The following is a 22,709-nucleotide window of genomic DNA, read 5'->3' as shown; positions in this document are numbered from 1 at the left end:
TTGGTGAGATTCTAAATCACAACCACTGGCATATGTTCATTGTCATCAGTCAGGCAGTGGGGAATGCATTGATCAGTTTCAAGCAATGTAAAGTTCATTTAATGTACTTTGGTGTCATTCCATGTCTTCATTCATTCATAGGATCTGCATTTAATTGCTCTTGAACTGAATGACTCTGACTCTGAAATGGCTGAGCAAACCAATCATATCATTGTGGGCTCTGGACGTTCATTGAGGCAGACCAGGTAAAAAGGGCAGAGTTCCATCACTTAAAAACATTAGTGACCAGGTGGGTTTTTAACAACAATTGGCAGTGACAGACAGATAATGGTCGTCATTAAACTGCCTTTTATTTCAACATTTTTCTTTTAATTGAATTCAAATTGGTAGGATTTGAACTCATGTCCCCAGAACATTAGCCTGGTGTTCTGGGTGGTGAGTCAAGAATATGGTGCTGGAAAAGCACAGCAGGGCAGGCAGCATCCGAAGGGCAGGAAAATCAATGTTTCAGGCAAAAGCCCTTCATCAGAAATGAGGCCGGGAGCCTCAGGGGTGGTGAGATAAATGGGAGGAAGGTGGGGCTGGGGGAAGGTAGCTGAGAGTGCAATAGGTGGATGGAGGTGGGGGGGATAATGGTAATAGGTTGGAGAGGAGGGTGGAGCGGATAGGTGGGAAGGAAGGTGGACAGGTGGAACAGGTCATGGGGACAGTGCTGAGCTGGAAGGTTGGAACTGGAGTAAGGTGGGGGGGAGGGGAAATGAGGGAACTGGTGAAATCCACATTAATGCTCTGGGGTTAGAAGGTCCCAAGGCAGAAGATGAAGGGTTCTTCCTCTGGGCATCGGGTGGTGAGGGAGTGGCGGTGGAGGAGGCCCAGGACCTGCATGTCCTTGGTGGAATGGGAGGGGGAGTTGAAGTGTTTGGCCACGGGGCGGTGTGATTGGTTGGTGCGGGTGTCTTAGAGATGTTCTCTAACTCGCTCTGTGAGTAGGCGTACTGCCTCCCCAATGTAAAGGAGATTGTATCGGGAGCAAAGGATACAGTAAATGACACATGTGGCGAGTAGGTGAAACTTTGATGGATGTGGAAGGCTGGACGGAGGTGAGGGAGGAGGTGTGGGTGCAAGTTTTGCAATTCCTGCAGTGGCAGAGGAGGGTGCCAGGAAGGGAGGGTGGGTTGTTGGGGGATGTGGACCTGACCAGGTAGTTGCGGAGGGAACAGTCTTTACAGAAAGTGGATAGGGATGGGGAGGGAAATGTATCTCTGGTGGTGGGGTCTGTTTTGTAGGTGGCGGAAATGGCAGAGGATGATGTGATTTATGCGGAGGTTGGTGGGGTGGAAGGTGAGGACCAGGGGGGTTCTGTCCATGTTGCAGTTGGAGGGGTAGGGTTCGAGGGTGGAAGTATGGGAAGTTGATGATGCCCTCCAGCGCATCCACTTGCCTTCCACACTCTAATCTTGACTCTAATCTCCAGCATCTGCAGTCCTCACTTTCGTTCTGGGTTGCGAGCTGAGTGAGATTACCACAATACTATCCCTCCATAGTGTTCAAGTTCCTGTTAGTTTTACCAGGTAATGATGGCAAAATCTAATTCAAAAGCACTTGATGCTTTGTGCCAAATCTGGTAATTAATTGCAAGTGGGGGCGAATGCCTTCATGCAAAAAAAATGAAAAGTGTCCTCTAACATACTTCAGTCAGATGGCAATGTTTCATCCAAATCCTGAGGAGTCTGGAAGAATTAAACAGAGAAGCTGCTGCCCTTTGGTGGAAGGGTCAACAGCCAAAGACTGCTCATTTCAGTGGAATGTAAGCAAACTATAACTCTAGTACGTTGGATGGATCAGTTTTTGTCCAATGTGTACTGGAGGGTTTCCTGACACAGTATGTCGAAGGGTCGACAAGAGGAGAGGCCACACTGGATCTGGTGCTTGGTAATGAACCAGGCCAGGTGTTTGATTTAGTTGTAGATGAGCACTTTGGAGAGAGTGACCATAATTCAGTTACGTTTAGTTTAGAGATGGAAAGGGATAGGTACATGTCACAGGTCAAGGGTTATTGATGGGGAAAGGGCAATTATAATGCAATTAGGCTAGAATTAGGATGCAGAGAATGGGATAGCAAAATGCAGAGAATACAGACAATGGAAATGTGGAGCTGGTTTAAGGAACAGATATTGCATGTCCTTGATAGGTATGTCCCTGTCAGGCAGGAAGGAAGTGATAAGGGAAGGGAACCATGGTTTACTACAGAAATTGCATCTCTTGGAAAGCAGAAGAAGGTGGCTTATGTGACGATGAGACGAGATAGTTCAGATGAGGCAATGGAGTTACAGATTAGCTACGAAGGTTATAAGAGAAATTTAAGAAGAGCAAAGAGAGGACATGAGCAGTCTTTAGCAGGTAGAATAAAAGAGAATCCTAAAGCTTTCTATAGGTATGTGAGGACTAAAAGGATGACTAGGGTAGAAATAGGGCCAGTCAAAGACAGAAGTGGGAAGTTGAGTTGGACCCTGTGGAGATCAGAGAGGTGCTAAACAAACATTTCTCATCGGTTTTCACTCAGGAAAAGGAGAATATTGTAGAGGAGAAGAATGAGGCACGAGATATTAGACTAGAAAAGATCTAGATTAGTTACGAACAGGTGTTATCAATTCCAAAAGGCGTGAAAGTAGACAAGTCCCCTGGGCCGGATGGGATTTATCCGAGGATTCTCTGGGAAGCTAGGGAGGAGATAGCAGAGCATGTGGCTTGGAATTTGAGTCATCATTGTCTACAGGTTTAGTACTAGAGGACTAGAGGATTGCAAACGTTGTGCCCTTGTTCAAGAAGGGCAGTAGAGATGACCCAGGTAATTATAGACCAGTGAGCCGTACTTCTCTTGTAGGAAAGGTTTTGGAAAGGATTATAAGAGATGAGATTTATAATCATCGAGCAATAAACAATTTGATTTCAGATGGTCAACATGGTTTCGTCAAGGGCAGGTCATGTCTCACAAACCCCATTGAGTTTTTTTGAGAAGGTGACCAAGCATGTAGATGAGGGTAGGGCAGTTGCTGTGGTATACATGGACTTCAGTAAAGCCTTTGATAAGGTTCCACATGGTAGGCTGTTGGAGAAAATGCAGAGGCATGGGATTGAGGGTGATTTAACAGTTTGGATTAGAAACTGGCTTTCTGAAAGAAGGCAGCGAGTGGTGGTTGATGGAAAATCTTCAGCCTGGAGTCCGGTTACTAGTGGTGTGCCACGAGGATCTGTTTTGGGACCACTGCTGTTTGTCATTTTTATAAATGACTTAGACGCAGGCATAGGTGGATGGATTAGTAAATTTGCGGATGACACTAAAATCGGTGGATTAGTGGACAGTTTGGAAGAATGTTACAGGTTGCGGGGGACTTGGATAAACTGCAGAATTGGGCTGAGAGGTGAGACATGGAGTTCAATGCTGATAAATGTGAGGTGATGCACTTTGGGAAGAATAACAGGAAGGCAGAGTACTGGGTCAATGGAAAAATTCTTGGTAGTGTGGATGTGCAGAGGGGTCTTGGAGTCTATGTACATGGATCCCTGAAAGTTGCTACCCAGGTTGATAGTGCTGTTAAGAAGGCATATGGTGTGTTAGGTTTCATTGGTAGAGGGATTGAGTTCCAGAGCTGCAATATCATGCTACAACTATACAAAATGCAAGTGCAGCTACACTTGGAATATTGTGCAAAGTTCTGGTCCCCATATTTTGGGAAGGATGTGGAAGTATTGGAAGAGGTGCAGAGGAGATTTACGAAGATGTTGCCTGGTCTGGAGGGAAGGTCTTATTAGGAAAGGCTGAGAGATTTGGGTCTGTTCTCATTGGAAAGAAGAAGGCTAAGGGGGGATTTGATAGAGACATACAAGATGGTCAGAGGATTAGATAGGGTAGACAGTGAAAGTCTTTTTCTAGGATGATGATGTCAGCTTGTATGAGGAGGCATAATTACAAATTGAGGGGTGATAGATTTAAGACAGCTGTCAGAGGCAGGTTCTTTACTCGGAGAGTGGTAAGGGCGTGGAATGCCCTACCTGCTAATGTAGTCAACTCAGCCACATTAGGGAGATTTAAATAATCCTTAGATAAGCACATGGATAATGATGGGATAGTGTAGGGGGACAAGCTGAGAATAGTTCACAGATCGGCACAACATTGAGGGCTGAAGGGCCTGTTCTGCGCTGTATTGTTCTATGTTCTAAACTAGTAAAAACATGCAATAACCATCCATACATAGTGGACAGCTTAGATGTGGCATGCACTGCCTGAGTGTTTGGTGGAGGAACATTCAGTACTGGATTTCAAAATGGCAATTGGATAATTATCTACAGATGATCAACATTGCAGGGTTCCAGGGAAAGGACGTTAGTATAAAATCAGTGCAGTTGCTTCTCTAGACAGCTGCCATGGACCTCGACTGGCTGAATGGCCAACTACAGTGCTGTAACTGCTGTATTATTCTAAATTTGTATGATCACCAAAGAAATGAATTGAGCTGGTTTGTTTTTGAGTGAAATATTCTGTTGATATTGTCTCCAGTTCTTATGGATTTTTTGTGTCTATCTAAAACATGATGATTGGTGATCAGTTTGTTGCTTTAGATATGGTCGTGGATCTACCATATGTTCAGATAACAAATTGAGCAATACAGAAAAATTAATCTATCGATGTAAACAAAGAAAAGGCTGGATCTATTCAGAAGGATTGGCAGCATCTGCAAAGAGAAGCATAGTCAATACTTCAATGTTTACAGCGAAATATTATGGTCGATTGATTTGGAGAACTGGGTTTTTCAGCTAATTTTGCTTGTAAATACATTTTTTCTACAGATAATCTAGTCCATATAACCATATTCTTAAGTCTGATTTTCTGTACCTTTTAATTATATTCAGTTGGCAAATGAGGAATCTTTGCAAAAATCTTGGATTCACTAACTCTCAGATCCAAGTCCCAACCCTAGACTGGTGGTTAATCATAGTTATGGTGTAGGGTCTGACAATCACTATCAGCATATGAGCTAAATCTTCCTATCAGATTCTACATGGACAGGATTCACTTGTTCAGTAATCTATCTCTTGCACAGTGTTCAGAATAGTTGTTTGACAGGTCTTTTACCTCAACTTTTGTGTTGGCATTTTATTATCTAAATGGAGGTGTGATGAGTTCAAATTCTATTTGTGGCACTTGAACACATTGTCTTGTACTGCCCTGTTTGAAATGTTGCCTGTGAAATAATCTGCAAAGTCCTGACCCAGTCTGTCCCCCTCTCAGATGGATTTGAAGAAGAGGCAGAGAAGTTGTTATTGCCAATCCGTCTACCCCATCCACCAACATGAAAGCAAACTGGTCATTGATCTCATTGCTGTTTATGGGAGCTTGCTGTGTACAGATTGGCAGCCCCGTTTCTCTGCATTAAATTTGAGATTACACTTCCAACTGTGAATTAGTTGCGAAGCTTTCTAGATGACCTGAAATCTTGAAAGGTTCTATACAAATGTAAATTCTTTATATTTTGTTAAATATTAAATAACTTTTTAATGCATCTCGAAGTTCAAACTGTCTTAATTACCATACCAAGATATTATTCTGTGTCTCTATTGATTGCAGTGTGAATATGTAACAGGAGTGGCAGGCAGTGGTTGCTATGTGAGTTGGATTTATTGCAGTCATTCACTTTGGGCGGTGTATTAGTGAGCAGATGTAATTGCTGCCTCAGCCATCTCCGTTCACTTTGTAACATCTCCATTAGTAGCTCTGCTACTGTTTGTTCTGGTGGTTTCCCTTTGAGCAAGTAACTTACCTACTCTTTGCAATGGTACTTTGCACCTTCAGTCTCAGTGGTTACCAACACTGAACCTTTGGGATCTGTGTTAAAATATTGTACATAGTTTGGAGATCTCTGCAAATTTGTATTTAATTATACGGACACAGGTTCTCTGATTCATTCATTTATTGCACTCATGTTGATTTAGCAATCTCTCTGTTTTGAATTCTGTTCCAGAATTACTTGCTTTTTATAATTACATGTTGCTGAGAATGATTTTTGGCAGCAAATTGGGAAATGTAGAAAATTAGATACTATAAATAATAAAAATTGCATTTTCACCTTTTGCAACTTGTATCAAACATTGATTAATTACAGCAATTAATGTTTCTTTATTTTAAAGTTCATTCAGTGCTGTTTTTGTTAGGTGACATATTCTCTGTTTTATGATCTGTTATGTAACTATTACCCTAGTTTAATGTGTTTCACCATCTGAAAGCCCTGGAAAGTTTAGGAAGTCACTCACTTTCTTGTTGGTCAGAAATGAAGTGCTTTATTTTAGTCATGACATTCCTTTGTGCAAAGTAAAGAGAAATACCTGTTTGGTGAAACAACAGTCATCGGAAATAGGAGGGTTTGTGCTATAGGGAGAGGTTGAATAGGCTGGGGCTGTTTTCCCTGGAGCGTCAGCGGCTGTGGGGTGACCTTACAGAAGTTTATAAAATTTTGAGGGGCATAGATAAAGTAAATAGACATGATCTTTGCCCTGGGGTGGGGGAACTAGAGGGATAGGTTTAGGGTGAGAGGGAAAGATTTAAAAGAGACCTAAGGGGCAACTTTTTAACACAGAGGGTAGTGCATGTATGAAATAAGCTCCCAGAGGAAGTGGTGGAGACTGGTACAATTACAACGTTTAAAAGGCATCTGGATGGGTATATGAATAGGAAGGGTTTAGAGCGATATGGACCAAGTGCTGGCAAATGGGGACTGGATTAATTTAGGATATCTGGTTGGCGAAGACAACCTCAATGTAAGGATCTGATTCTGTACTGTACATCTCTGACTTCTGATCACCAATTCAACACTGGTTTTGCTTCATTTACTAAATTAAATGTTAAATGCTTGGTGTGTGAAAAGCTCCTATTGCCAGTGAAATGCAGTCCTGTTCTCTCCAGCAAGACTCTATTTAATATTAATGCAACCTGATGCTATTAAAGATTACAGTGTCAGCTGGGCTCTGTCGGTGTGGTTGTAATTACTGCTGTCCTGCATCACTGCAGCATCCAGGAGAATACAACTCCAGATGCCCCAAGGAACCTGAAACTCAAAGCTGCCAAGACCATTGTCCCCCCTGCCCCCAACACCACCATTAGCGCCAAATGCCTATGTCTGATGCTGAATCCCAAAACCCGTTGTCATGGCAGCAATCCTTCTGGTGAGGTCTGCTTAATTAAGCTGCACTTAATGAATGCAAAGCAAACTCTTGCATAGTGTGTGCTTTACTAGGCAATTTCCATTTCTGGGGAAAGGCAATGTTTAAAGAGCAGGTAGCTTTCTGTCTCCTCCCCAGTAGTGTGTGCTGATGATTTGAACAGGAGTTTGAACTGCGGCTGGCTATAAATTGCTGGTTTGAATCTCTGCAGTGGTACAATCTCACTTCTCTGGCAATACCAAGTCTTTATTTATTGGCTGCTTTAACAAAGTAAGTGAAGTTAAAACATTGCTTTATGTTTCACCCGCTGCAGGTTTTAGTTAAAGGCTTCAGTGTGCACGTGAATCGTTTACATATGTAGCTATTTTTGTTATACCTAAGCCACGTACATTTCTGACTGTTTTTCTCCTGATCTGTAAATGCTCCAGAGAGTCACCAAGATATTTTGAGTGGATGTTTTATAGCACTGATGATTAGAAGCTGCTGAGGTTGAAAAGATGCAGGATTCTCATTGCTGTTTAAAGGTTGATTAATTTTTTTACATTGAGGTAGCAGTTCTTCACAGTAACAAGAACACTAACTGGGTTATCACTCGGCTGTGACTGTCTTTCAGTTGTACTCTTAAAATGAACCTCAGACTAATTCCAGTAATCTTGGGGATTTGGGATCTTGGGTAATTTGCAAGTGATAATGTCTGTTATGAAGAGAAAATAAAATGCCCCAAATTAATTCTAGATCCAGCAGTTTTTCTATGGAGAAGGGAGATCTTCATTCTAATTTTAATTGCATTCTCACAACATTTTAAATATTTGGCAAAGTGGAAACAGGGTTAAGGTACTTAATGTATTGTATAATTATTTAAATGGTAAAGAATCCAATACCAGCTATAAAAGATCTCCAATGCTGCATTTGAGAATTGAAAAGGTTTGCTGCTGTGCCTGTGTATCTGATCATTCAGCTGTCAGCTATCCGTTTCTTATGGTTTCATTAAAACCCAAGAGTGCAGTGTGACGATTATTTTACTAATGAGGGGGAAAAGAAGTGAGAAGAAATGTTTTTTAAATTGTGTTGGTTTTGGTAAAATTACTATTACAACTATGTTGAGACTTTGGATTGTAGTAAACATTTCAACACAGTTACATGGAGCTGAACTCCCTTGATATTGCCTGAAGCAGGACTGACTCGGAGACATATAGAGCTAGCAGAGCCCCAGTCCACTCCCCGGGCTTTGTCAAGTTGGATCATCCTCACCATATTGACAATAGGGGCTGCTGTTATTGATCTCTGTGTTCTTGGAAGAAGGAAAAAAAAAATCAAAAAGAGATCCCACCTTAGGTTTGCTGAGTGACTCCCCTTTATGTCAATAATTACATCCTAATGTCAAAATGGTTACACTTTTAACCAGATGTGCTCAGGTCCCCAGTTTCTACACTGGATCAGTACTGTTTCTATCACTCGTGATAATTGTCCATAACCCATACTGGGAGCTACCCTAGTGACCATGTTAGATTAGGGGAGGTCGGTCCATTATGCTGTTAAGGGCAGAGATATTTTCTAATCATCCTGTTCTTTGGTGCAATGCCACACCTCTGGAATTGGTGGGTCTTGAACTCGGGCATCCTGACTCAGAGGTGGGGAAACTACCACTACACTACTGTTATGGTCAGAGAGTCTGTTGACATATTGAGCAGACTGGCCATTGGTTGGTGGAGGTTGACTGGGGAATGTAGAATAGTAAAGATAGTAATCGTACCATAGAAACAGAGAAAGTGGCTTGCATCAAAGGCAATAGACAGGCATGGTTGTACAAAACCAATAATTTTTTTTCCTCATAATAGGAAACATGATGGAGGAGATCACAACATTTCCAACTCATTAGAACCACCGAGTCCAGAATCACAACCCTCGTACTCTGCACGGTCGTATCTCAAGGTAAGAGATTCTGAAATTTCTTGTTGCATGTGAGTTGTAAATGTTTTACCAGACTTGCAAACTTGCATTGTGAAAATAATACAAGTGTGTTTGAAAGCATAATTTGTATCTTTTAGTTCTGGCTGCTGTGTTAAGCCCAATGTCTGCAGAATGTCTATATAGAGCATTCCATTGAAAAATACTTCAGGAAAGAGGGAAATTGTAGACCAAGGTGACTGCTCTGCCATGCTGGCATCCCAGGCTCTGGAGGAACTACAAGGTTTCTACAGTTCTGCATCTCCAAAGGCCGAAATGGCACATTCACCTCATTGTACCACAACCAAAGATACAGCTGCTCCTGGTGCCAGTGATATAGAGAATGTCACATGACAGCAACCATAAAAAGTTCCACCTACTGTTCATTACAGTTTATCGTAAAGATGACTGGGGAATCTGTCTTCCAAATGTCCATATACAAATTGCCCAAAAATGCAATGCATTTCATTAACAAGATGTAAAAGTCCAGATGGAATGGTGCATAGTAAGCTCATGGTTAGAATGGCATGTGTTTTTAGTCTTTGTGTTTCACATTATAGATGTTAGGTCACAGAGTGAGAACACCACACTAACTCACAAGTGTGCTTTCTTGCTGTTTTTAGGAAATACAAATGCGAAGATAGACACAGAGAAATGTGTTTTTATTAGGATATAGAGATTGGAGAGTGATCTCATGGTGGTGTTAAAAGTGATGAAAGGAATAGGACATACAAAATAGAACCAAATTATTCACAGCGGTTGAGGCAAGCAGCAGAAAACAGACTGGTTTAGCACCAGAGATCAGCACAAGGCTATAAATTGCTTGACTGTAGTTCCTTGCCCAAGGAGAGACCATCTTGATAGGTAAGAATAAGTTCAAAGGGTGGTTAAAGGATAAATAGATGGTTCCACAAAGCTACGCATAGAATTGGATTCTTGCTCTGCAAAAGTTGGAGGCCCAGATTTTTACAAAGGACCGAGAGCTGCCAAAGGGCTGTCAAAGCTTTAGATCTACTGAGCTTTAATTTTTTTTTTTCAGATCTGTGGAGCTTTTAAATAAAATCAGTTATTGCTATTTCACTTTGTTGACATGAGCCTGGATAGGAGCTTTACTGTTCTGGGATTTGTGCTGCATGACTAATTGTATTACCTTACACTATCATAGTGAATGCCTCTAAGTGAAGAGATTGATTGACAACTTCAAGTCACTATAAAACACTAACATTTGTTTTCGTAAGAGATTAGTTTCAATTTTCAGTTAGCACTCAATAGCGCTATCACTAATAGACACCCACATTTCTTTTCTGTGTGGTTCCTGAGGTGGATTCTAGGCCTGTTGACATGTAAGGGTAAGTTCGACGGATGTTGGGGGTGGGACATGGGTTGGCATGTTGCATTAAGTTAGCATTGGGCCACAGGAATGCACAGGATGTGCACAAAAATAAGATCAACATTAGATATGAAATTAGAGAGGTCCATTCAGCAGTCTAATTACAGCAGAGAAGAAGCTGTTCTTTAACCTGTTGCTACGTATGTTGAAGACCCCCCCCAGGATTGGGAATTCTGTCCAGACACACTGAACCCAAGAACACAAATCTGGGCTCATGACTAACATAGGCTAGTTGTGCTCAATTCTTAATTGTTCTTAATTGTCCATCTGTCACAAAGTGCAGCTCACTCCCTGAAATGAGGCCTTTATTAAAGAAGGGGAAGAGCTCCTCAGTTTCTTATTTTGATTAAAACCTTGAACACAACAACAGAATATATTTTCTTTTACAAAACCTTGTTTTCATGATGAACCTTCATACTGATGGGCCTTTAGTTCTCAACATAAGAACAGGAAGCTGATTATTGTCCTGTACTGAGATTCTATGTTACCTCCAAGAGATAACCTTCTAATATATAGCTCTGTGCTGGCTACGATATAATTGCAAGTAAAACAAATCAAACCTTTAAAGAAGCAAGACCTGAATCTTATAACTTTTTTAAAAAATACTGATGTAAAGGGAAAATGATATTTCTGCTGTATGATTGGTGGGCAAGTAGACTCTGACGGATACAAGTATTGCATAGAGAATGCTGCAGTTAGATAATGACTGACAGTTAATTGCCAATATTGGTTTAAATTTTAAACTGGACAGGTTAACTCTGATTGGTCAAATCATCTTCTACTTTCAAGCTGGGTCAGTGAACACCTGAGTGTTTGTATTTAAGTCCTTCAAGTATGGAGAGCATGTTGCTCCATCAGTACATGAGGGAAATGATTCTAAATCATGTAATTCCCAAAGTGTGGGATTTTTTTCAACTTCTCACTCCTTTCCATTATGACCAGGAGAGGAAGGGTCACAGTCCTCCTCCTATCCATTTTTAGGTTGCCTTCCCTTGGTCAGTTATTACAAATTTTTATTTTTCCTTTTAAGAATGTAGTGATCAAATTTCAGTTAAACTTAATCAGATTAAAATTGAGGGAGAACCAATTCTGAGCTTTCCTTGAAAGAAAACTTCCTTGAAAAATCAATAAAGTGCACCAGCTAGCATGCACACACATACTGACAGAGCTTAGAGAGAAGGTTGTGAGGGCTACACAGTATAGACAGGAAGGGAAAGACCAATACAGTTACTGATCTTTTGAGTCCCTTGGGTATTGAGAATGAAATGAACCAAGTGAAACTCTTCAGGTGTTGTTCTGCTGCCTCCCTTTCTCATTCGCTCAAAGGCCCCACTGGAATCCCATTCCCCTGCAGATTCTGGAGAATGTGGCAGTGTTTTATTCCAAGTTGGATAAAAGTAGGCAGCCCTTTCGTCTCTCAACACATTGAAGACTTTTTTAGAAGTAGTTAGCAGACCGACCAAAAGTAACTAGTCTTGTTGATTTATAACCTTTCCCACAAATAATAGGTGTAAAAATAATAGAGCAATAGTTATGGGTGACTTTATGTTGAATGGGTTAATGTTGAATGGGTTAATCAAATTGGCAAAGGGTAGCTACAACAATGAATTAACAAGTTCCTGATGAAGAGCTTACACTCAAAACATTGACTCTCCTCCTCCTCGGATGCTGTGCCACACGTTTTGACAATGAATTAATAGAGTATGCTAAGGGTAGTTTCCTAGAGCAATGCGTTATGGACCCAACCAGGAAGCAGGCTCCCTTGAATCTGGTAAGGAGCAACGAGTAACTAATAAACTATCTGAGTTAAAGATCTCCTAGGAAGTAGTGATCATAACATGATAGAATTACTATTCAATTTCAGTGTGAGAAACTTGGGTCTGAAATAACTGTGTTTAACTTAAACAAAGGGAATTACAGTGAAATAATGATAGAGTTAGCTATAGTGAAATGGATGGGTAGATTAGCAGGAATGACAGTGAACAAACAATGTCAAACATCTAAAGAGGTAATTAATGACTCTCAGCAAAAATACATCCCAGAAAAGAGGTAAGATTCAAAGAGAGGGATAAGCCAACCATGGATAACCAAGGCAGGCAAGGAGAGTGCAAAGTTGAAAGAAATAGCATATAAAGAGGCAAAGTGATAACTCTGAAGACTGGGAGAAATTCAGAATCCAAAAAATTGTAGGGATCACCATTTTCCTTAAAAACCTTTCTATAGGTGGTCAGATTAAACTTTGGCAGAGAGCAATGACTGACAGTAGATTGGCCCCATGATCTACACGACTGATTTCACAGAACAGGACCATCAGCTGCTGGTCCACTGGCCACAGGTGAGTTCTCCTCATGCCTGGAAAGCCTGCTGTATGAACTTACTTTCTGTGAAATCCCTCTCATCAAGGTGAGAAATGTTGATGTCTGAAGATGGAACATTTTACCAGCTAAGTCATCTGATCTCTGCAGTAAATAATCCAAGGCCAGTGCTTTGCGCAGTCTGTGATTCATACATTCCCTCTTCACTGCGCAACTGACCCTGAACGCTAACCTAAAAACACAGCTTCCTCATTACTGGTAGCAAAAAGCTTGTACTTAATGGAATCTATTGTTTAGTCTTCACTGATCTGATCAATTAATAGAATATTTCTCCTCTTATTATAAGTAGGACATGAGAGCTGACTGCTAAGCAATCAATGAATACTAGCTATTTGAACAGAAATCAGGTTTTATGTTCTCTTAGGGAAATAGTTTGAATACCTCGGGAATACTCTGGCCAGTCAGCTAAAGAGAGATCTTGGTGAGAATGGTTTTCACATCATTCTTGACCTCCTGGAGCATCCATTATTGTTCTGTGGCACCTTGCTGTTCTGTTGCTAATTCTCTCACTGCTCATTGTACTAAAGTAAACATGCCGTTAGGAGGTTTGCACTTGATTGTGGGAGGAGGGAATTCATTGTGAGTGCTCCAAGCCTTGAGTTGGAAAAGTTCAACTTGATATGTAAGCCCATGGTTATTTTCACTTTCTGCAGTGATGATGGATATTTTTCACAATGCCTCTTGGCTCCTGTATTGATTAGTCCAATAGGGTGCAGCCACAAAAATAAAAATTTCAACAAAGCATGAGAAGTCACCAAATCAGCAAAACAATGTCTTCTCCTCTATTTATGATCAAATTTGAAGGGTTGGGAAGACACTTTGCATTCAAAGTGCTCAGTCCCCATAATTATGGAAAAGTATATTCTACTGTGAAGAATCTTTTCAATGCAAGAGACACCTACAAATACAAGGTTTGGGAGTGAAATATCCATTCTAATTAGTTGGATAATCTGAATTGGATGATCTAGCAATGATCATATGGAGCAGGCTCGAAGGGCTGAATGGCCTACTCCTGTTTCTATTTTCAATGTTTCTGTATAATTTAATACTGCAATAAAAACAGAAAATGCTGGAAATAGGGCAGCACGGTGACGAAGCGGTTAGCACCGCTGCCTCACAGCACCAGGGTCCCAGATTCGATTCCAGCCTTGGGCAACTGTCTGTGTGGAGTTTGCACATTCTCCCCGTGTCTGCTTGAGTTTCCTCCGGGTGCTCCGGTTTCCTCACACAGTCCAAAGATGTGCAGGTGAATTGGCCTTGCTAAATTGCCCATAGGTTAGGCATGTTAGTCAGAGGGAAATGGGTCTGGGTAGGTTACTCTTCGGAGGGTCAGTGAAGGCTTGTTGGGCCGAAAGGCCTGTTTCCACACTGTACAGAATCTAATCATATGCAGTGAAGCTGGCCAAGTCTGTAGTGCTAGAAAGACAGTGAATATTTCAGGTTGCTGATTTTTTTGCTGTGCTCCACTGAATCTATTGCAGTGTCATTCACAAGAATCCAATGCATAGAAATTACGACAGGCTGTACAGAGAGCAGCTAATTATTTTTAAAAGATGCATTATCATGAAGGTTTTAATCTAATGGCTATTATGTCAACTCTGATCTGGGATGGATTATAATGATACCTAAGGGTTTCCACATTGTTTCTTTTAAGTCTTTGGGCATTGTTAAATCTTCTGATTGGGGTTTTACCATCAATATGGAGTTTATTGTCAAGGTCATCATTGATGCTAAATATACTCCTCTTGCTGCCCCAGACTGTTAGAGCAGTGATACCATCTGTGCGTTTTGGTATCTTTTCAGCTCTTGGTGGAATTACTATCCAGGGAGGTTTGCTTTCACACCATCTTTCAAAATAACTATTGCTTTATCATCAAATTAATATCAGATTCAAGTTTCTGGGCACAAAAAATGCTGAATCTGAATATAAATCATTAAATGCTCATTGAGTATGAGGAACTTTAATGACAGAGTGAGACAAATGATCAGATTTAATATATTTCTGTCTTGTATCAGTCTCGAACTGCAGCGCAATAATGAAGGGGTTAAGTTCTCCTAATAGCTCAGTGTGTATGGACACTATATAATACTATACACAAAATGTTATCACTTGATTTGAATGAATAAAAAATAATATAGAATATGAAACCCATTGCAAAACATAATTGTAAAAGGTTTTAAATAAGTGGCTTCTTTTGTTTGGGGTGAATGGGGGATGATATAGTTGGAACGATACGTTGAAACAGCATTAGGCCATGGAGCCCCTCAAACCTATCCTGACTTTTAATGATTTTACACTTGACAACCAAACTGAATATAGAAGACTCAGAGGGAATTAAGAAAGAATATGAGGAGAGACTGGCAGCTAATGTACTGGGGGTTCCCTCATGAAATCCAAACTGAACTGGTTGCTTCTGTCAGAAATCGCACACGGCAAATCAAAGAACTTTGGTATGATTCCAACTGACGGTAACACTGGACAAATCAGGTCGCAGATTGAGACCTGGCTTGATAGACTGTTAAGTTTTTTATTTTCTGTTTGCCATGTCGGTTAGTCAGTACATATACAAGGGGCTATCAATGTGTATTAACAAAACAATATAAAAGATTATTGCACAAACTAAAAAATGTAAATTATGTTACACTGTGCAAGAATTAAATGGAATAGTCGAATTACAAATAACAGAAGGGAGGATTCAATCTTTTTACACCAACAAAAACATTACACCCAAATCTCAGTGAAGGGTCTCCACTTTAAAACTCCTTGTTCAGCTTGCATTACTGTAAATAATTTCATTTTGAAAAATTTCTGCATTCATTTGGTGCTATTTTTGTTAATGTCTCTTCTAAAGCTGTTAAATAGGTTGCTAAATCAGCTCACTTCCTCCTTAACATGACTTCAGCAACTTTATATGATGCCTTCCTGTCTGACACCTCCACAACCTTCTGCTTTTGGCTTTCTTCTACGTAACTCTCAATGTTCTCCCAAGCCCTTGGACATTGGGCTACTAGTAAAGGCACCTCTGCCATTGAGAACCTCCTCTCTCATTCAAGCAGAAGCAATTAATGCTCCCCCTCCTCATGCTTCCTCTCCATAAGAGTCTATCTCTCTCTGTGTCTCTCCATCAGTACTGTCTGTCAGACTCTGTCCCTTCCTCTCTGTTTGTCTCCCTCTTTCCCTCTCTGTGTTTTTCTGTCTCTTTCACTGCCTTTTTGTTTACCTGTCTCTGCCTCTGTCTGGGTTGTAAAACTCATGTCAGCAAACACCCTCGCAATCACCACCTTGGGATACTTGTCATTTGTTTATTTAAGGGGCGTGATTTATATCGAGGAAAGAAGAGCAGTTTGAGAAATGGTAAAGGAGGGGGGAGTAATGAAGAGAAAAGGAGAAACAGGAAAATGTGAATGCAAAATGGTTTGGGCAGAGAGCTACCAAAATAATGGAGAGCCCGGAGTTTGCAAACCAGTCAGAAAGAGTGAAAGGAAACAGAGGAGAAGGAGGTGTGTGTTTTATCCTCAAAGTGCATCAACTTCCAACAGTTTAAAAATGGATGGACTGCCAAAGGAGCCAGTGTTTCCGCACCACTGACAGGTAAAGATTTCAAAAGATGAAAGATCCTGGTATTGAGCCTGAGGCCAAACTCAGTGTGGTTAGTATCTGCTGAAAGCATCAAAACAAAACTCGAATCTGTTGTTAGCTGCTTTAGAACATTTTTAGTGGATTAGTTGGAGCTTTTCAGAGCCACTAAATCATGATTAATGCAGAACTTGGAAAGCACAGTATTTATTCTTGCAATAAGCTGAATTAGTCATGCAGTGAGAATGTAAATACTGAGTTTGGGATTCTGTAAACTGTTCATTTTATAACAAATCCAACCCTGAATGAATTCTTTCCAATGGTTTACTAAAAGCTATTGATGTGCAACTTCCTCACACATCCGAAAGATGGCTCTCAGAGCTGGCCAAATGTACATTGTCTGGATTTTGACGGGGGAGGGAGTGGGTAGGGTTCAGCACTCACTTTATTATGGAGTAAATCTGATGGCTATATTTGTTCCTCCAAAGTGTGCAGTGTTTCCACTCTCACTGTTAGATTGTAATGGTGGCAAATTTTGGGGTGCTCTCCTCAAGGTCCCACGAAAGCTGGCTGACAGGGTGAGGTTCATGCATACAGGTAACAGTGGTTATTATTATGTACAACCCTGAAAGCTTACTTTACAAGTGTGGAGTCTCATTCCATAAAATGTTTCTCTCCCTCTCTCTTTCCCCATCCTATATTCCAAACTGTATTTCCCAATACTGTCATTAGTTCATTAAATACAAGAACAAAGAAAATTACAGCACAGGAACAGGCCCTTCGGCCCTCCAAGCCTGCACCAATCCAGATCCTCTATCTAAACCTGTCCATTATTTTCTAAGAGTCGTATCCCATTGCTCCCTGCCCATTCATATATCTGTGTAGATACAATTTGGAGATGCTGGTGTTGGACTGGGGTGGACAAAGTTAAAAATCACACAACACCAGTTTTGGTCCAACGTGGACTATAACCTGGTGTTGTGTGATTTTCAACCCTGTCTACATACATTTTAAAATATGCTATCATGCCTGTCTCTAATATCTCCGCTGGCAATGCGTTCTTGTCCACCACCACCCTCTGAGTAAAGAACTTTCCACGCATATCACCCCAAAACTTTTCTCCTCTCACCTTGAACTCGTGACCCCTAGTAATTGAGTCCCCCACTCTGGGAAATAGAGTGGATAGCAAGATGCTATCTGTACCTCATGATTTTGTAGGCCTCGATCAGGTCCCCCCACAACCTCTGTCTTTCCAATGAAAATAATCCTAATCTATTCAACCTCTCTTCATAGCTAGTGCCCTCCAAACCAGGCAACATCCTGGTGAACCTCCTCTGCACCCTCTCCAAAGCATCCACATCCTTTTGGTAATGTGGCAACCAGAACTGTACACAGTATTCCAAATGTGGCCGAACCAAAGTCTTATACAACTGTCACATGACCTTCCAACTCTTGTACTCAATACCCGTTCAATGAAGGAAAGCATGCCGTATGCCTTCTTGACCACTCTATGTCCTGCATAGCCACCTTCAGGGAACAATGGACCTGAACACACAGATCTTTCTGTATATCAATTTTCTCCAGGACTTTTCCATTTACAGTACAGTTCACTCTTAAATTGGATCTTCAAAAATGCATCATCTCACATTTGCCATTTCTCTGCCCAATCTCCAATCTATCTATATTCTGCTGTATAATTTATACCTTGTTTAATTTATACTTACTGGGTTTGTAAGGATCCTGTAGTGTAATGGTCATGTTACTAAATTTGCAATCTGGAGCTCTGAGCAAATCAGCACAAGTTTAAATCCCATTACAGTAACTATGGAATTTAAATTAATTTCATAGAACATAAAACACAGAACATTACAGCGCAGTACAGGCCCTTCGGCCCTCTGTTGCGCCGAATTCTGGAACTATTCTGAAGCCTGTCTAACCTACAGTATTCCATTCTCATCCATATGACGATCCAATGACCATTTAAATGCCCTTAAAGTTGGTGAGTCTACTACTGTTGCAGGCAGTGTGTTCCGTACCCCTACTACTCTCTGAGTAAAGAAACTACTCAGAGGGTGGTGGTGGACAAGAACGCATTGCCAGCAGAGATGTTAGAGACGGGCATGATAGCGTCATTTAAAATGTATGTAGACAGGGTTGAAAATCACACAACACCAGGTTATAGTCCACGTTGGACCAAAACCTGGTGTTGTGTGATTTTTAACTTTGTCCACCCCAGTCCAACACCAGCATCTCCAATATCCATCACCCCTCAATTTAAAGCAATGCCTCCTCGTGCTAGCCATTGCCATCAGAGAAAAAGGGCTCTCACTGTCCATCCTATATAACCCTCTGATTATTTTATACGTCTCAGTTAAGTCACCTCTCAGCCTTCTTCTCTCCAACAAAAGCAGCCTAAGTCCCTCAGCCTTTCCTCATAAGATCTTCCCTCCATACCAGGCAACATCCCAGTAAATGTCCTCTGAACCCTCTCCACATCCTTCCTATAACTGGGTGACCAAAAATGTACAGAATACTCCAATTGCGGCCACACTAGAGTTTGGTACAGCTGCAGCATGATCTCATGGCTCCGAAACTCAATCCCTCTACCAATAAAAGCTAACACACTGTATGCCTATCAACCTGGGTGACAACTTTCAAGGATCTATATACATGGACACCAAGATCTCTCTGCCATCTTCACTAACAAGAATCTTACCATTAGCCCAGTACTCTGCATTCCTGTTGCTCCTTCCAAAGTGAATCACCTCACAGTTCTTCGCATTAAACTCCATTTGTCACCTCTCAGCCCAGCTCTGCAGCTTATATATGTTCCTCTGTAACCTCCAACGTTGTTCAGCACTATCCACAACTCTAACAACCTTCGTGTCATCCAGAAATTTACTAACCCATCCTTCCATGCTCTCATCCAGGTCATTTATAAAAATGACAAAAAGCAGTGGTCCCAAAAGAGATCCTAGTGGTACCCCACTAGTAACTGAACTCCAGGATGAACATTTCCCATCAACCACCACCCTCTATCTTCTATCAGCCAATTTCTGATCCAAACCGCTAAATCACCCTCAATATTCTGTGCAGTATTCTGTGCAGTAGCCTACCATGGGGAACCTTATCAAACGCTTTACTGAAATCCATATACACCACATCAACCGCTTTACCCTCATCCACCTGTTTGGTTGCCTTCTCAAAAAAACACATGACCTATCCTTCACAAAACCTTGTTGACGTTCTCTAATCAATTTATTCATTACTGGATTATTATAAATTCTATCTCTTATAACCTTTTCCAACACTTTAACCACAACCAAAGTAAGGCTCACTGCTCTCTAAATACCAGGGTTGTCTCTCCTCCCCTCTTGAACAAGGGAGCAACATTTGCTATCTTCCAGTCTTCTGGCACTATTCCTGTAGACAATGACAACATAAAGATCAAAGCCAAAGGCTCTGCAATCTCCTCCCTGGTTTCCTGGAGAATCCTGGGATAAATCCTATCTGGCCCAGGGGACTTATCTATTTTAACACTTTCCAGAATTGCTAACACCTTCTCCTTGTAAACCTCAATCCTGTCTAGTCTAGTCACCTGTATCTTCGTATTCTCCTCAACAACATTGTCTTTTTCTAGTGTGAATACTGACGAAAAATATTCATTTTGCACTTCCCCTATCTCCTCAGACTCCATGCACACATTCCCACTGCTGTCCCTGATTGGCCCTAATCATTCTTTAGTCATTCTTTTATTCCTCATATACCTGTGGAAAGCTTTAGGGTTTTCCTTGATCCTATCTGCCAATGACTTCTCATGTCCCCTCCTGGCTCTTCTTAGCTCTCTCTTTAAGTCTTTCCTGGCTAACTTGTAACCCTCAACTTCCCTTAGTGAGCCTTCACGTCTCATCCTAACATACACCTTCTTCTTCCTCTTGACAAGACATTCAATTTTTTTAGTAAACCATGGGTCCCTCACTTCAACCACTTCCTCCCTGCCTGACAGGTACATACTTATCAAGGACACACAGTAGCTGTTCCTTGAATGAGCTCCACATTTCAATTGTGCCCATCCCCTGCAGTTTCCTACCCCATCCTATGCATCCTAAATCTTACCTAACTGCATCATTATTGCCTTTTCCCCAGCTGTAACTCTTGCCTTGTGGTATATACCTATCCTTCTCCATTGCGAAAGTGAACATAACCAAATTGTAGTCACTATCACCAAAGTGCTCACCTACCTCCAAATCTAACACCTGGTCAGTACCAAATCCAATGTAGCCCTCCCCCTTGTTGGCCTGTCTACATACTGTGTCAGGAAACCCTCCTGCACACACTGGACAAATACTGACCCATCTAAAGTACTCGAACTGTAGTATTTTCAGTCAATATTTGGAAACTCCCCTCAAACAACTACCCTGTTACTCTCACTCCTATCCAGAAGTACCTTTGATCTCCTTTCCTCTACATCTCTGGAACTATTCAGAGGCCTATAGAAAACTCCCACCAGGGTGACCTCTCCTTTCCTGTTTCTAACCTCAGCCCATACTACCTCAGTAGACAGGTCCTCAAACATCCTTTCTGCCACCATGATACTGTCCTTGACTGACAATACCACAGGTACGTGTATGGAATGAGCTGCCAGAGGATGTGGTGGAGGCTGGTACAATTGCAACATTTAAGAGGCATTTGGATGGGTTTATGAATAGGAAGGGTTTGGAGGGATATGGGCCGGGTGCTGGCAGGTGGGACTAGATTGGGTTGGAATATCTGGTCAGCGTGGACGGGTTGGACCGAAGGGTCTGTTTCCGTGCTGTACGTCTCCATGACTCCATGACCTCCCTCTCTTTTACCACCTTCCCTGTTCTTACTGAAATATCTAAATCCTGGAACTGCAACAACCATTCCTGTCCCTGTTCTATCCATGTCTCTGAAATGGCCACAACATCAAAGTCTCAGATACCAACCCACACTCCAAGTTCACCCACCTTATTCCGGATGCTCCTGGCATTGAACTAGAGACACTTCAAACCACCTTCCTGCTTGCTGGTGAACTCTTGCGACCTTGAAACCATATTTCTGACCTTACTACTCTCAACCCTCTGGACACTGGAGCTCCAATTTAGGTTCCCATTCCCCTGCTAAATTAATTTAAACCCTCCTGAAGAGCATTAGCAGATTTCCCCCTCCCCCCCCAGGGTTATTGGTAGCCCTCTGGTTCAGGTGTAGATGACCATCCTATTTGTAGATGTCACACCTACCCCAGAATGAGCCCTAATTATCCAGGTATCTGAATCCGTCCCTCCTGCACCATCCCTGTAGCTACATGTTCAACTCCTCTGTCTCCCTATTCCTCGCCTCACTAGCATGTGGCACAGGTAACAAACCAGGGATAACAACTCTGTTTGTTCTAGCTCTCAGCTTCCACCCTAACTCCCTGAAATTCATTAAATTCATTCAATAAATCGAGAATAAAAACTCATCTCAGTAATTATGAGCATGTAACTGCTGGATTATCATAAAAGACCCTGAAGGCAGCCACTGATTAGATGCTGGATCAAATCAAGCCAACAACAATTTGTATTCCTGTAGCACCTTTAACATAATAAAACATAGTAAGATGTTTGCAGGAGTCATATAACATTAATTGCAACACTAAGTCAGCTAAGGAACTATTGGAGAGCAACAAAATGGTGACAGTTGTTTTTAAGGACCATCTTAAAGGAAGGAAGTGAGGTGGAGAGGTGTCAGAAATGAATTCCAGACTTTGGGATCCAGGCAACTAATGATGTGTGAACGTACAAGTTAGAAATAGGCCACTGTTCCACCTTCCAACTCTGCCCAATAACCTTTGACTCTCTTGCTAATCAAGAATCTATCTGCTCCTGCCTTAAAACTATCCATTGACTACCTCCCCCACTCTCAGGGAAAGGGGGTACCAAAGACCCATGACCCTTTGAGAAACTAATGTTCCACATTGGTGTCTGGCCACTGATGTTGGGGTGTTTATGATTGGGAGTTCATTAAAGGTCAACATTGGAGGAGCACAGGGATTGTGGGACCCAAGGAGGTTACAGAGAGAAGGAGGGGCAAAGTATTCGAAAAAACGGATAAATATTTCAAGACTTTGCTTGACTGGGAGCCACTATAGGTCAACAAGCATAGGGTGAGAGAGGACCTAGACTTGCTGCAAGTTAAGACAAAG

General features: G+C 41.5%; 1 protein-coding gene across 22 annotated transcripts in view; it reads left to right on the top strand.

The window, feature by feature from the left end:
• rap1gapa (RAP1 GTPase activating protein a) overlaps window positions 1-22,709 on the top strand; it is a 558,062-nt gene that overhangs the window by 395,472 nt on the left and 139,881 nt on the right. For 21 of the 22 annotated variants that reach the window (XM_072585952.1, XM_072585944.1, XM_072585950.1 and 18 more), the window contains one exon: window positions 9,054-9,147. Coding sequence is in view for 7 of the 22 variants with exons in the window: in XM_072585940.1 (XP_072442041.1) it covers window positions 9,054-9,147 (94 nt within the window). In the remaining 15 variants the exon portion in view is untranslated. Of the gene's footprint in view, window positions 1-7,332; window positions 7,486-9,053; window positions 9,148-22,709 lie in introns of those variants that run through there. The other variant, XM_072585949.1, reaches the window with a different exon arrangement.

Source organism: Chiloscyllium punctatum, chromosome 16, assembly GCF_047496795.1.
Source record: "Chiloscyllium punctatum isolate Juve2018m chromosome 16, sChiPun1.3, whole genome shotgun sequence".
NCBI lineage: Eukaryota > Metazoa > Chordata > Chondrichthyes > Orectolobiformes > Hemiscylliidae > Chiloscyllium > Chiloscyllium punctatum.
This window is presented reverse-complemented; position numbering and strand designations above follow the sequence as displayed.